Raw genomic sequence first — 15,299 nt, 5'->3', positions numbered from 1 at the left:
CCCTTATTTGTGCCTGGACCTTCCTCCTGAGCCCCCAGTGGCGGAGGGAGGGGGCGCGGTGCTCAGCTTGACGGCCGCCATCCACAGGCAGCTGCTGCAGCCTCGCCTCCTCTTCAGGCCCGGGGAGGACTGCGCGTCCCCCGGCCGGGACAGCCCTGTTTCCCACGTGCCGGGAGAGGAGCTGTCCTTGGGGACCGGGGCGGGGCGGGGCTCGGAGGAGGGCGAGCCAAATGTCTCCGGTGGGGACGATGGGGGCGACAGCAGTGACCACGACTTCGAGATGGTGGATTTGAATGAGAAATTCGTCCTCAGCCACTTGGTGGTGGCCCCCTATCGGTTCGGGGCCCGTGATGAGGCGGAGAAGCCGGGGCGAGCGTCCAGCCCCCACCGCTGGATGCATCTGATACCGGGCTGCCGGCGGCAACGGCATCCTAGCCGGGACCTAGAGCTGGAGGCGGAGACCAAGGAAGGGCGGGCCTCCCTCCAGGCTGAGGATGAGCCCCCCAGGCGCGGGGCCCGCGAGCACTTTCCTTATTGGAGGCGCAAGAGGTTCCTGTGTGTGCCAGAGCGGGACTCGCCCAGTCACAGCTCTCCGGAACGAGGCAGCGACTGTAGCCGCAACAGTTCAGACCCCGAGGACGGCTCCTCTGCAGGTAGGCACATCTCTCTCTAGATCCCCGCCCCAAGCATCCTTCGGGTGCTAGCACCCCTTCCTGGCAGACCTTGGTGGTCCTGTTTGACCTCAAGCCCCTGGGAATAAGGGAGATGAGCTCTGCCTCTACTTTAAAGCCACTTGTGGAGTTTTAAAAAGAGTGCAGATTGAATCTTGGGCTTGGGCAAACTCATGACAATGAGCATGATCTCGATGACCGGTGATGGAACGGGATGCCTGGCCAGACCAAAGGAGAAACCTCTTACGTTGGGCCTCAGCCATTCTGCTCTGACTATTGCAACTCACTCACATCCCGCCCTCACCCTCAGTCCTTCCTCGGGCTCTCCAGATTCCTTTGTATCACCCTGATGGGGTCCTGTGCATTTAAACTCCACTGACTCCCCCTTTTCCCCAGATTCCTTGGAGCAGAAGTCTAAATTTTCCATTTTATTTTCTGAACTCACCTTGCCCCCAGAGGGGGCTACTTTTGCCGTTTGATAGCCCAGGGGTGGTGCTGGATTCTAATTTGCATCAAGCTGCCCTATGTGCTAGAGCGTCCTTGGGGAGAGGAGGCCACTGGCAGAATTAAAATCACTCCCGGTGGAAATGCAGGACTCTAGGCATCACTGAGCTTCTGGTGTTGGAACCAGACTCACTGAGGAAAGGTACGTGATTGATGCTCGCTACCTCTCCTTGGCCCACTCTTCTTTCCTAGAAGACTGCTCTTCTAGGAGACTTGGAACCTGAGAGAAAGGGGAAGGCTTAGGATCACAGTTTTCAGCTGGCCTGGTGCCCTGAAATCCTGCCTAGTCCAGCACCTTCACTCAATAAAGGAGGACACTAAAGTCCAGAAAGATTAAAAGCTTGTCCAGGTGAACTGAATCTTCTTTCATCTGTTGTTTGCCTCCACATCCGCCCGCTTTGCTGAGCACAGGTCCTGGTCCTAGCATCTTTGAATCCCCTTATAGTGGTCAGCACAGTGGTCAAGAAATATTTGTTGAAAAACATGATTGTATTGAATTGAATGCCTGCCCAGCTCTTGATAGTTCAGGGATTAGAAGTGGGGTAGAGAGGAAAGGTCAAATGGGGATGTGGGGTGGCATGTGACTGCCCCTTTGCTACATCTGGCCAGTCTTGGGGGTCCCCTCAGCCACACGGAAAGCATCCACTGGCAGTTGATGCAGTCAGGAGCTTAAGATGCCTTGCTGCTCAGTGAAAGAGAAAATGAAAAAAGAAATCACAGATGCTGGGATTGTTCCAAAATCTCCATTATTAGATCTTATCTGAGTTTGCATTTGAAGAAAAAAACTGTCCACTCTGCTAAAAGCACATTTGGAAGGTCCATTGAGTCATCTGTTTTGATCATTACACTTATTCATTAGCAGAGATTGGCTGCTTTTCCCATAAGTAATGCTTTTGCCACCCATGCTAGTAACATTTATAATGTCCTCTCTTAACTTAAAGCAAGAGTTTGAAGATTTCACTCTGGTGCCAAGTTCCAAATGCCTTCAATGGAGACTACCCAAGTGGCCCCAGCTGCTTCAGAGATGGCTCCAGTCCTAGGTCCCTTGAGACCCACATCAACCATTCTGTCAGGTGTGCCTAGTGTACCGCATTTTCCCCTGGGAGTGATTTTTAATTCCGTGAGTGGTTTCTTCTTCCCAAGGACACTCTAGCACATAGGGCACCTTGATGCAAATTAGAATCCAGTCCCACCCCTGGGCTATAAAATTGCAAAAGGTGCCCCTTCTGGGGAGACCAATAATACACAGGTTCTTTTTCCTCTGGACTGAAGACTCCAGCCAGGTTGCACTTGTGGCACTTACAACTTTGACTAGTGGTGCCAGGGCTGTATTTCAGGTTTCATTCCAGGCCCTCTCTGCGAGGCAAGCTTGTGTAGGGAACAGGGGCATAGCTGCATGTGAGGGTCCTGGTGTCTCCAAAACCTCTCAGTGAGAAAATGCATATACACACATGTCTGTGCATATTGACACACACACGCATGTGCACACAGTACAGTAGGACACAGAGCCTTCAAACGCAGGAAGGCATTAGTGCAAATAAATTAAGGATGGAAGTTTTCACACTGCAAGTGACAACCCAGTGGAAGTAGTGTAGCAGTCCCTGAAAGCATCCTGAGGTCTTCCTTGGCTACCCTTGGCCTTCAGGGCTTATTTTTCTCCATAGCACTCTTCAGATTACCACCTCAGATGCTACAGTTTTGCATATGGATTTGGTTCACTTTCTTTCTCTGGAGAAATGTGAGGCCAGGCATGGTGGCCTATAATTCCAGCACTTGGGCGGCTGAGGCAGGAGGATCGCTGTGAGTTCGAGAGCAGCCTAGACTACATAGTGAGTTCCAGGTCAGTCTCAACTACATAGTGAGACCCTGTCTCCAAAAAGCAAAAAAAAAATGTGAGCTGTAGGGGAGTAGAGATTTTGTCTCTTCCATTTACTGATGTATCTGAAGTCTGGGATGGTGCTTAGTGTATACAGTATGTATTTGTTGAGTGATATTTTTTTGAGATTTTTTTTTTTGTTGTTGTTTTTGGTTTTTTTTCTACCCGGGATTGAACTTGGGACCTTGTTCTTGTGAGGGCAGGCAGTGGAACCACTGAGTTAAATCCCCGGTCCTTTTGGTGGTCTTTTGAGATAGGGTCTCGCTGTGTAGTCCAGGCTGGCCTTGAACTCACTATGTTGCCCAGGCTGGTCTGAAACTCATGGCAATCCTCCTGCCTCAGCCTCCTGAGTGCTGGGATTACAGGTGTGTGCCATCATGGCTATTGTTGAGACAGGTTCTTTCTGTGTAGTTCAGGCTGGCTTTGAATTCACTATATAGTCCAGGCCAGGCTCAAACTCTAGACAGTTCTCTTGCCTCAGCCTCCTGAGTGCTGGGATTACAGGTGTGTGCCACCATGCCGGCAGAGTGATATATGATTTTAATGGGATGGAATAGATTAGAAAACATAAGGCCTGGGGATGTAATTCAGCGATAGAGATCATGCTTAGCGTGTGTGGTCCCTGGGTTTAATATATAATGCCAAAAACAAAAGAAAAGTAGCTGGGTGTAGTGGCATACCACTAATCATAGCTATTTGGTAGGCTGAGGCAGGAGGACTGCCAATTTGAGAGGCCAGCCTGGATAACTTAGCAAGACTCTGTCTCAAAATAAAAAAGGCTGGATATATAGCTCAGTGGTAGAGCACTGTTGGGTTTAATCTCCTATAATGGGAAAACAACATCAGAATGCATTCCACGTGCTAAGGTGAGTATCATTCTGTTGTATTTATTTATTTATTTTCCAGTACCATGGATCAAACTCAGGCCCTTGCACTTACAAGGCAGGCAGAACCACTGAGTTAAATCTCTGGCCCATATTTTGTTTTAAAATTTTGTTGCTGGGTATGGTGGCACACAGTTGTAATCCCAGAACTCGGGAGATTTAGGCAGAAGGATTGCCACTGGGTTAAAGCCAGCCTGAGCTACACAGTGAATTCACAACCAGCCTGAACTACATAGTGAGACATCATCTTTTCAAACAAACAAACATGAAAGAAAAAGAAACTTTTTTGAATTATATATGTGAGAATATATACTGGGTGCTGTTAGAAAATGTATTTCTTGCTGTGGGCTGGACAAAAAAGGTTTGAAAACATTAAGAGCATAGTTTTTTGAGTCTCACTTCTTGTGTGGCCCTGGGAGAAGTTATTTGAATTTTCTGTCTCATTTTCCTCATCTGTAAAATGGGGCTAGTAAACACTACCTACACCATATTTTTTGTTGTTATTGTTTTGTTTGTTTTGGTTTTGGTTGAGACAGGGTCTTCCTTTGTTGTTCAGGCTGGCCCTGAACTTACTATGTAGCCCAGGCGGGCCTTAAACTCACAGCGATCTTCCTGCCTCTGCCTCCCAGGTGCTGGGATAACAGGAGAGTGTCACCATGCCCGGATGTTTTGTTCAGTGGGAATAAGTGGGATATTGTCTCTTAACAGGCCTTGAACAGGTTCTGGCACACAGTGAGGACCCAGAAGTGTTAACTAACCAGTGCTACAGGTTGTTTTTCTTTGAGTTGACTGTTCAAAGCTCTCTACTTTCAGATCATTCTTGGTCTCAAATGGTTTGGTCATCTCTAACATGTTTTTCTTTTTTTCCCCATTAATTTATTGGTACATTTAAAGCAAACAATACAGTTACATTTATCATTGGGATCTTGTACCTTTACATGATATATCTTGGTTCTTGTTTGTTCCCCATACCCCTACCCTCCCTTCACCCCCTTCACCATTCCCTATTTATAAAGACTTTCTTTCCATTTTTTCATTTTTCACATTTTTTAACACATTTTTTTCTAACACTGTTTTGGCTCCTTCTAGAATCTTCCAGGCAGCTGGTCAGGATCCAGGGCAGGGTGGTAATCTTGGCTTATGAGGCTGTTTGGTTGGATTGGTCCTCATGCTGTTTTTCCCTCTGTGCTTTGGATCACACCCATCATCTGCACTCAGGACTTTACTAAAGGGCAGTTTTTATGAGGCAATAACAGGTTTTGCCTTACTTAGTCTCAGGGTTTCAAGGAGATAGGTCCATGAGGCTTTACATTAAAAAAATCCAAAGGCAAAGGGCTCCCCTCCTTGGAAAGGGCTGTTTTCTCGTAAATGAGGGGCAGATCCCTAAACAAACACATATTTGGGCTTTCTTTCCATACATAATAGCAAAATCAGAGTTTAACTGAGTTAAAATACCAGCTCACTTAGTGTCTTTTAGCATCTTACAGCACTGATTGGTACCAGGAAGGTCTAGGCCATATTGGCATGGTAGGACTGTGGGATGTGGTGGTGGTGTGCATGCAGGTGGGGCCGGGAGAGGACAGCTGGGGGATTGTGTGCACTGCAGTGTCAGATCCAGGCCTGTGCCCAGCTCTGCCCTGATCAGGTGTGAGCCCATAGGCCAGACACTGGCCTTGCCAAACCTCCTTCTTACCCCCGTACCAAAAAAAAAAAAAAAAAAAAAAAAGTTCAATCCCCCGTACCAAACCTCCTTCTTTGTCTCCAGCAGGAAAAGAAAAACAACGAGGTCTTTTTACCAGCCCCTGTTTATGGCACTTGATCCATATTAATTCATTTATACCACATAACAGCTTTACTACTACTATTTCAACTTTACATGTGAGAATTTAGGGGCCTGGAGAGCTTGAACAGTGCTGCCCAAAGTCAGCCGGCTGATACAGGGTGCACTTAGGATTTGAACCCAGGCAGTCTGGCTCCTTGGGGACCGGGGATTGAACTCTGGTCCTTGCACTTGCAAGGCAGGCCACCAAACCACTGAGCTAAATCTCCAGCCCCCTCCGAGGATTCAATTCAGAATAAGAAGCTGGGTATGAATATTTAAGCTGGGTATGGTGACACATTCCTGTAATCCCAGCACTCTGGGAGGCTGAGGCAGGATTGAAAGTACAAGGCCAACCTGGACAACCGGGGATTGAACTCTGGTCCTTGCACTTGCAAGGCAGGCCACCAAACCACTGAGCTAAATCTCCAGCCCCCTCCGAGGATTCAATTCAGAATAAGAAGCTGGGTATGAATATTTAAGCTGGGTATGGTGACACATTCCTGTAATCCCAGCACTCTGGGAGGCTGAGGCAGGATTGAAAGTACAAGGCCAACCTGGACAACCTAGTGATTTAGTGAGAGCCTGTCTCAAAATTAAAAAAAAATAAAAATAGGCTAGGGATGTAGCTCAGTGTGAAGGTCCTGGGTTCAATCCTCAGTATTGAAAACACAAGAAAAAAATTTTTTAGGAAAAAAATATTTAAAAATTTTAGCAAAGCACTTGCTTTGTCTAGTGACCAATGTGCATACATGTGTATATGTATACATGTGTGCACTAATTATATCCCCAGTGAACCCAGGCCATCTGCTGCTGGGGTCAGCAATCAAGAGCTGTCACCTGCCTGTGGGCTCCTGGGTGGACTTGGGCTCACAGGAAGCAGACCCCAGCTGGATTGCAGACCACCCTCTGTGGTCACTCACGGTACAAGTGCACACAACTGCATGCCTGCATGTGCAGACCCTGGTTTTCTCCCTGGTATGTTGGCATGTTCCTGTGGTCGCCTGTGCTGTGGGATCTGAGGGACATGTTCTTCCTGGAGTTAATGTATCTCTTCTACAGCCTGTGGTTTCCCTCGTGTGTCTGTACTCCTTGCTAACCAGACAAGATAGTCTCCTCTTAACAAAACCTGGAGGTAGGGTGGGGATTTAGTTCAGTGGTGCTGCTGCCTTCCTCACGAGCACAAGGTCCTGAGTTCGATTCCCAGTACCAAAAGAAGAAACAAAACCTAGAAGTGGCTCTTCAGAGTCTGACATCCTTTTGACTGGAAGAAACTATTCATGTGATATTCTGGTTTCAGTTCAAATGACAAAGTAAAAAAAAATTTCTTCTTTTTGGTACCAGGGATCAAACTTGGGACCTTGCTCTTTCGAGGCAGGTGGCCAGAACTATTGAACTAAATCCCCAGTCCCTGACAAAGTAAATATTGTTTGTTTGTTTGTTTATGGATACCAGATCTTGTTGTGTAGTCCAGGACAACCTTGAGCTCACTGTGTAGCTCAGGCTGATCCTCTTGCTTAGTCTCCTGAGTGCTGAAATTACAGGCATGTCCCCACACAACTGGCCCTAGCTTCTTGTGTGGAATTCTAAGCCTTCCAAGTCATGGTGACGGGACAACAGACTATTTCTTATAGCCTCACAGCTACTTCAACAGATTGACATGATTAGTCCTTTTTCTTTTCTGGGGCGGGGGAGTTGAGACAGGGTCTCACTATGTAGTTGAGACTGACCTGGACCTCACTATGTAGCCCAGGTTGGTCTTGAACTCACAGAGATCCTCCTGCCTCAGCCTCCCGAGTGCTGGAATTACAGGTGTACACCACCACACCTGGCTCTGATTAGTCCTTTTTCTAAGTGAAGATACGGAAACTCTGAGAAGTAAAGAAACTTGCCAGAGTCCCACAGTTAGCATGTGATGGACTTGGGTTAGTCTTCAAAGCTGACACTTTTATTTTTCTGTTGGTGAATGTTGAACCCAGGGCCTCACACATGCTAGACAGGTTCTCTACAATTGAGCTACATCTCCAGACCTTTTTATTCTTTTATTTTTATTTTTGGTACCAGGGTTTGAACACAGGATCTTGCACTTGTGAGGCAGGCAGTGGAACCACTGAGCTATATCCCCAACCCTCTCCAGACCTTTTAAAATTTTTAGTTTGGACAGGGTATCACTAAAATGCTGAAACCATCTTTGAATTTTGAATCTTCTGCTTCAACGTCCCCAATACCTGAAATTACAGCCCTGTGCCACTGCTCTTGGCTAACAGTGACAGTTTTAATGTCCAACTTCTAATGCTGTCCTAGGACAGCTTTCTCCACTTGGGAAACCCTGCCGTTGGATCCTGCCAGGTTGCTGATGGAGATATTTAATTTTTTTTTGGTACCAGGGATTGAACTCAGGACCTCGCGCTTGCCAGGCAGGTTGCTGTGCCACTGAGCTAAATCCCTCACTGGAGATGTTTTCTTTTTAATCTTTATGAGAAATGCATTTCCTACTAGGTACTTGAGTAACCTAGCTTATTTGTAACCCGATGTTCTTTTCCCCTTCCCGTTAGTGACTAATGAGATTGTTGCTCCAGGAAGAATTCTTTGTGTTCAGTGGATGTGTCTGCATAACTTAATTCAAAGTATTGAATTTTTAGCCTTAGCTGTGATAGAATTTTTTTCCCAATCCCTGCTGAAGAGAGATATTCAGAAACTGTTTGAGACATAGGAGCTGGAGGTTTGCTGTGGCCGATTGGCAGCGGAGGTGGCTCTGCCATCACTGTTTGCTTGCTTCTGCCCCTCAGGAGTGCTTCATCAGCCTGCTAGAGGGTGGTGGTTGGTTGTTTAACATGCTTTTCTCCTGTGCAAGCAGTAAATGTAACCAAGTCTGGAAATGTCCCTATTCCTCTGATCTGTTTTTTTTTCTTCTGGTTAAGAGACGATTTACAAACCAACCTTCTTTTTTTTTTTTTTTTTTTTTTTTTTTAATGTAGCAAAACATTTTAGGCACACATAATGATAACACTCACCATATTGAATTTGTACCCGAATGTGGCATATTTTGTTCTGGATTTAAAAATTTTACTCATTTATGTTTTAGTACCTGGGCTTTTGCATTGAGCTACATCCTTTACTTTTTTATTTTGAGACAGGTTCTTGGCTAAGTTGCTGAATTGTCCAGGCTGGTTTTGAATCTGCAGTCTTCCTGCCTCAGCCTCCTGAGTGCTGGGATTACAAGCGAGCACCACGCCTGGTAATCTTCCTTTTTAAAGTCAAGATCTTCATACTTTTTTCTGACTTTGAAATAATGATTACCAACACTTTCCTCATTTTATTTTACTTTTTTGGTACCGGGGATAGAACTTGGGCCCTTGCACTTATGAGGCAGGCGCTGGAACCACTGAGCTAAATCCCCGGCCACTTTCCTCATTTTAAAAAAGTATTTACCACTACAGCAAAATTGGGTCACCCAGTGTACAGAGTTATGTTGCTTATATTAGAGGAGTTACTGACCTCCTCTAAACCTCAGGTTCCTTGTCCAAAGCATGGTGTGATAATAATACGACTATTTCATTAATTCATTGTGAAATGAGGTAATATGTGGATAGTGTGTAGCACAGGGCCAGGCACATGGTGCTGAGTACATCTTAGACAGTGTTGTGATTATACCTCTTCTGAATCTGGGAATTTTCGCCAGGCTGACCCAGCCACTGCGCAGATTTGCATCTTTTCTAAAACTTTGCTGTACTGGGATTCAAACCCAGGGCATGCTGAGTGATGCTTCACCACCGAGCTCTACACCCAGCCCACTGTTTGCGTTTCCTCACATGACGAAGGTCCCCAAGCCTCTTGGTTTGTCTTTCTTTCCTTTTTTACTGTGATCTGGGCTGGGCTCAAATTTGCAATCTTCCTTTCTTAGCCTTGAAAGTGTTCAGAGGTGCTTTGCTCCTTCAGAGAAAGCCCAGCTTTCTGGATCCTTTGGGTTCCTTGTTCTTTTCCTTTTTTTTGAGACAGGGTCTCATTATGTAGTTGAGACTGACCTGGAATTCACTATGTAGCCCAGGCTGGTCTTGAACTCACAGCAATCCTCCTGCCTCAGCCTCCCGAGTGCTGGGATTACAGGTGTGCACCACCATGCCCGGCTGAACTGTTCTTTTCCAGTAAGATTCTCTTTCCCAACATCTGCAAAGCCATCATCTGGCTTCTTATTTCTCTCTCCCACTTACTCATTTTCTTTACTGCTGGTGTCTTCTCCTATCCTCTTTCTGACATGAGCTGCCCTCCTGTCTTCATTTCCCTAATCACAAAGGCAGTGTTTCCTCTAAGGCGGCCTCTCTTTTCCATGGAAACTTGTACTGGTTACGAGATGGATTTCCTGCATATAATAAAACCCTAAAATGTAGCTTAAACAACTCAGGTTTATTTATCGCTCATTTAAGCAGTTCAGGGACAATATGGTAACTCCATGATCAGGTATTTAGGCTTTTTGGCCTTTTTCCCTTTTCTGGTCTCAAGGTTACCTCATGGTCCAAAATAGTTGCTGGAGATCCAGCCAGTACATTTATATTTCAGGCAGGAATTAAAAGAACAGGAAGAAGAGCATAAGAGCAAGTGGCAGCTGTTGGTCTGCCTTTTAAGATACTTTTCTGACAGCCTCTCTTTACAATTCCTTTTCTTTTGTTTTCTTTCTTTCTTATCTCCTTAGCCACCTCTAGCTACAAGGGATGCTGGGAGATATCTGGCCATATGGCCACTTCAAGTAAAATAGGGGCTCTGTTATAAGGAAAAATGGAAGAATTGATATCGAGTAGGCAACTAGCAGCCTCTGGCACAAGTCTTTTTTAGCTACTCCAAGCCATCTTGTGGTTCTTAGAGTGGGCCCCATACGGCACAATTGTCTTATTGTGCCCTCTATTAATTCATTGACCTAGCTCACAAATGACAACAGAACCACTGCTCTGTGCAAGGCACGATGTCTTTTATACGCTTACTGTGAAGCGATGCTGTCCAGCTAAGAGGTTAGCTTCCACCGGGGAGAGGAGGGACTAGTGTTTATGCTTAGTCTCTCTCACATTGGTATGTCTCACGGGGCTGAACACATGGCTGGCACTTGATATTGGTACTGAGGAATCGAACTCGGGACCTCTTGCGCTTGTGAGGCAGGTGTCAAACCACTGGCCCCAGGTGGGGTCCCCGGCCCTACCTAACTGATTTTAGAATGGTCACAAATGAGAAGCACAGTGGAGGAGGTGGGGAGTTTCTCTTTCTTAGTACTTTGCTAGAAAATCTATCATGTAAAGTTTGTTTTGGGTTAGTTCTGGTTTTGAGGAGCCCCTAGCAACGAGGGTGTGGCGTGGGTCATCTCTAAACACCAGGGCTGCATTACTGTCCTAGTGTCGGGGCCCGTGTGACTGTTTTGGACACTAGATTCTGTTTGCATTCCTAGGATTAGAAGCAGAAATCTGTCTACCTGACTTTCCTCACCACCCTGTGTGCGAAGCTGTGTTTATATCACGTGACTCTCATGAATTCTGCGCCGTGGAGCTGCAGAGAAAATCTGCAGTCTCTCCCCAGCGAGAGTCGCTTCGACTCCTCTTCTGTCTTCCCCCTTGATCCTTGCGCTGTCTGCCTGAGACCAGACTGTCTGAAGGGAGCTTGCCTGGAGCTCATGTCACATCTTGCAGCTGCTGAATAAAAAGATCGTTTAAAATTTTATTGGCACCTAGCAGGGAGGGAATGAGAATATATTTAGCTCCTATAGTCTGCAAGGCACTGTGTGAAGTGCTTCACCTGTGTTCTCACATTTCATGTTCAGAACAGTTTCCTGAAGGATGTAATACCATCCTTATTTTGCAGATGAGGAAACTGAGGCTCTGATTGGCTTAACTGTCCACCCCTAGGTCGCTTACTGCTAAGTGGTAGGGTTTTTCTCTAATTTAAAAAATTAATTAAGCTGGGTGTGATGGTGCAGAACTGTAATCCCAGCACTCCAGAGGCTGAGGCAGGGGGATTGATAAGAGTTTGAGCCAGCCTGCGTTACGTAGTGAGTTCAAGGTCAACCTGAAGTACAAAGTGAGATCCTGTCTCAAAAAATCCCCCAAATATTTATTTTTATTGAGAAAGAATTCACATGTTATAAAATTCATTCCTTGCTGGGCATTGATGGGCCTGTAATCCCAGCACTTGGGAGGCTGAGGCAGAAGGATTGTGCTGAGTTTGAGGCCAGCTCCGGGTCTGTAGTGAATTCAAGGCAAGCCTGAACTACATAGCAAGACCTTGTCGCAAAAAAACCAAAGCAGAAACAAAATTCATTTCTTTAAAGTAAGTGCATAGCCATGGTTTTTGGTACATTTGAAAAATTGTACATTTACCACTATTCTCTAATTTGTCATTTTTTTCTTGTGCTGCTGGGGATTCAACCCCTGGGCTTTGTACCTGGTAGGCAAGCTCTGCCATGAGTTGCATTCCCTGCCCTAATTTCAGGTGTTTCATTTTTTCATGGTATGTATTTTTGAGCACAGTCCTCTCCAAACAGTGTCTTTCCACATTCTAACTCACCATGGGCAGTGATTTATAATACCTGAAGGGACATGGAGGGGATATCAGGGCTCATTTGGGACATATGAAACAGGGGTGGGGATTTAGCTCAGTGGTTCTGCTGCCTTCCTCACAAGCGCAAGGTCCCAAGTTCGATCCCCTGTACTAAAAAAAAAAAAAAAAATTTTTTTTTTTGGTGCAGACAGACATATGAAAGGGCCACTGGGATTTTTGTCGCTGTCCCCTCACTGTACTGGGGCCCATGAAATTGCTAGACTGCAGAACTGCTTTATTCTTCTGGGCCTTACCCCAGCCTGTGTGCACTTCTTAGACTTGGGGCAGGAATTACAGTGTCCCATGCTTGAAGTTTCATGAGCACCCCTCATTCCTGTCCTGGGTTGTGGTTGGCCGAGGGACAGGGGACCTTCCACTGATGTATGACATCTTTGTAGCCTCAGAATGCCACAGCACCTGACACATGGGAGGTGCCCAGTAGATGTCTGTGGGTATCTGTCTAGATGTTCATTTCATTCCCCCTCACGCAAACCATTACAATGACTGTCTTAGTTGCTTTTCTCATTGCTGAGACAAAATCCCCAACATCCAAAGTTAAAGGAGGGAAGGTTTATTTAGCTCACAGTCCGTAGAGGTTTTAATCAATTCATAATTGGCTGGCTCCATGGCAGGCTGGCCTGGCTGATAGAACTTGCAGAGGAGAAACAGTTCATGGTGGCCAGAAGGTAACAAAAGCAATAAGGGAGTAAAGGAGGGGCCCTCAACAGTCTTTCTGCCCCTTTACCTTCTGCAGACTACTTAGGGCAGGTAGCACTCACACCTAGTGCCCTTGAACCTGGCATTGCACCCTGAGTCAGTTCCAGAAAAAGCCCCACCTGTGACCGCAGGGGTTTTGAGGGAGACATCTAAACACAAGCCATAACAATGACTGTTCTGCCTGTCGCCTTTCCCCTATAGCCCCTGGTTATGTTCCACATTAAAGACAAATGATCACTCTCTTCCCCTAAGCCACATCTTGTACCTCCAGCTCTCATTCTCTAGTGGCACTTTGTTGCCTACAGAGCAAAATCTGAGCTCCTCCATGTAGTATGCCAGTCCACAGGCAAACTGTCCCGCCCTCATCTCCGCCTTCCCACTCCCCATACCTACGTGCGATCTAGCAATTCGAGTAGTTTCTGGACATACTGTGCATAGCCATTCCCATCTCATCTCCCTGGGATGCCCTCTCCACACTGTGCATGTGACCCATTCCTCTTCAACCTTCTGATCTTGTTAGGAGGCTCCCTCCTCTGTGAAGCCTTGTCTGCCTTCCTCAGGTAGACCTGGGAGCTGGGTCTCGGTTTGGAGTGCATTTTGCTATAAATAACAGAAAACTTCCTTCCATGCTGTATAGCTACTTTAGGCAGCATAACAGCCTGAAAAGAGGTCCACGTCCCAATCCCTGGAACCTGTGAGGGCACTTTGCAAATGAGATCAAATGAAGGACTCTGACAGGCAGAGAGGATCGTGGATCATCTGGGTGGGCCCAACATAGTCCTGATCTTAAAACGGGAGGAAGAGATGGAAGAAGTCAGAGTGGTGCCGTGTGAGGCATTGACTCCTTACTGCTGGCTTGGAAGATGAAGGAAGGAGCCAGTGGGCCCTAGAAGCTGGGACAGGCAAGGACACAGATGACCCTCTCGAACCCCTGCCAACACTGAGGTTTTGCCCAGTGAGACCCTCGTGGGTTTTCTGATCTACAACTTAAGGTAATAAATTGGTATTTTTTTAAGCCACTAAGTTTGATAAAATTTGTTAAGAACAGCAGTTGGAAACTACTACGGTGACTTTGCCAGATAGGGGCTTGTTTTCCTCCTGTAACAAGGACTCTAGAAACTTCTCCATCGTTTAGTAGGAAGATATTTGTCCTCTTGATTGTAACCTTATAGTTTTAAAAGAAATCTGCTACGTTGACAGGTGTGCTGGTGTTTCAGGAAGAAGGGAGTAAAGAACTCAAGTAGGTCATCCTGGTTAGCTGTCCTTGTTCAAACAAAAGGAAAAAAAAAAAAAAAACCTTTCCGTGGAAGTCTAGCAACTCCTCTTGTCACACTATAGCCTAGACTGGGGCATGTGGCCATTTTTTGCTGCTAAGGAGGCTGGGAAATCAGGAATTTTAGTTCTTCAGTCTCCATTGTAAAAAATGTTGAGGGAGAAGGAACTGTCCGAGAACCAGCCCAGTGTTGGCTCCACCTTTCTTCCCTGTACTTTGCCCATTCCCTCATTTGAGCAGTGATACAACTGCTTTTAAATGGTTTGCCTGTGTGTGTGTGTGTGTGTGTGTGTGTGTGTGTGTGTGTTTTCTGTGATTCAGAGGAGGACCAAAAGGACCAGTTCTTTTAATTTTGTTATTCCTGCCTCTTAACACAAATCTGGCATATTATATTTATTGAGTTAAGGATAGAATGATTGTACATTTTCAGTTTTGTGGGATTTAGAATACTTAGGCAGACTTTTGGGATCTCTAAGCATTTAAAGACTTTTTTCTTCTTTCTTGTCACCTCCTGTTTGTTGTTGTTGTTGTTTTTATACTGGGGATTGAACTCAGGACCTTGCACTTGCAGGGCAGGTGCGTTGCCACTGAGCTAAATCCCTGGCCCTGTCACCTCCTGTTTTTAAAAATTGGTCTTCGTCTCCTCCTCTTTATCCTCCTTTTCTTCTGTTTTTGGACCAGTTGAGTGGCACCAATTGAGCCGTCTAGAGTCGAGTTATTCTCAATATCTTCCTGAGGTTTTTCTTCCTGAAGTCTTTTTTCTTTTTCTTTTGACGGTACTAGGGATTGAACCCATGGCTTCACATTGAGCAGTAGCCCCAATCTTTTGTATTTTTATTGGTATTTACTTTTTAATTTATTTTTGTTTTTTTGAGATAGGGTCTTGGGCTGGGGATTTAGCTCAGTGGTTCGGTGGCCTGCCTTGCAAGCACAAGGACCCAAGTTCAATCCCCGGTACCAAAAAAAAAAAAAAAAAAAA

At 45.9% G+C, this 15,299-nt stretch overlaps 1 protein-coding gene across 1 annotated transcript in view; it reads left to right on the top strand.

Moving 5' to 3' along the window:
• Positions 1 to 7: 7 nt before the first annotated feature.
• The window catches only part of LOC117285848, a gene marked incomplete at its 5' end in the record, with an annotated part of 20,917 nt that continues 5,625 nt past the window's right edge, over positions 8 to 15,299 (top strand). Inside the window, one exon of the mRNA XM_033762736.1 lies at positions 8 to 653. Within this exon, the coding sequence (XP_033618627.1) occupies positions 8 to 653 (646 nt within the window). The remainder of the gene's footprint in view (positions 654 to 15,299) is intronic.

The sequence above is a fragment of the Fukomys damarensis genome, unplaced genomic scaffold (genome assembly GCF_012274545.1).
Source record: "Fukomys damarensis isolate Sample0158 unplaced genomic scaffold, DMR_v1.0_HiC HiC_scaffold_13, whole genome shotgun sequence".
NCBI lineage: Eukaryota > Metazoa > Chordata > Mammalia > Rodentia > Bathyergidae > Fukomys > Fukomys damarensis.
This window is presented reverse-complemented; position numbering and strand designations above follow the sequence as displayed.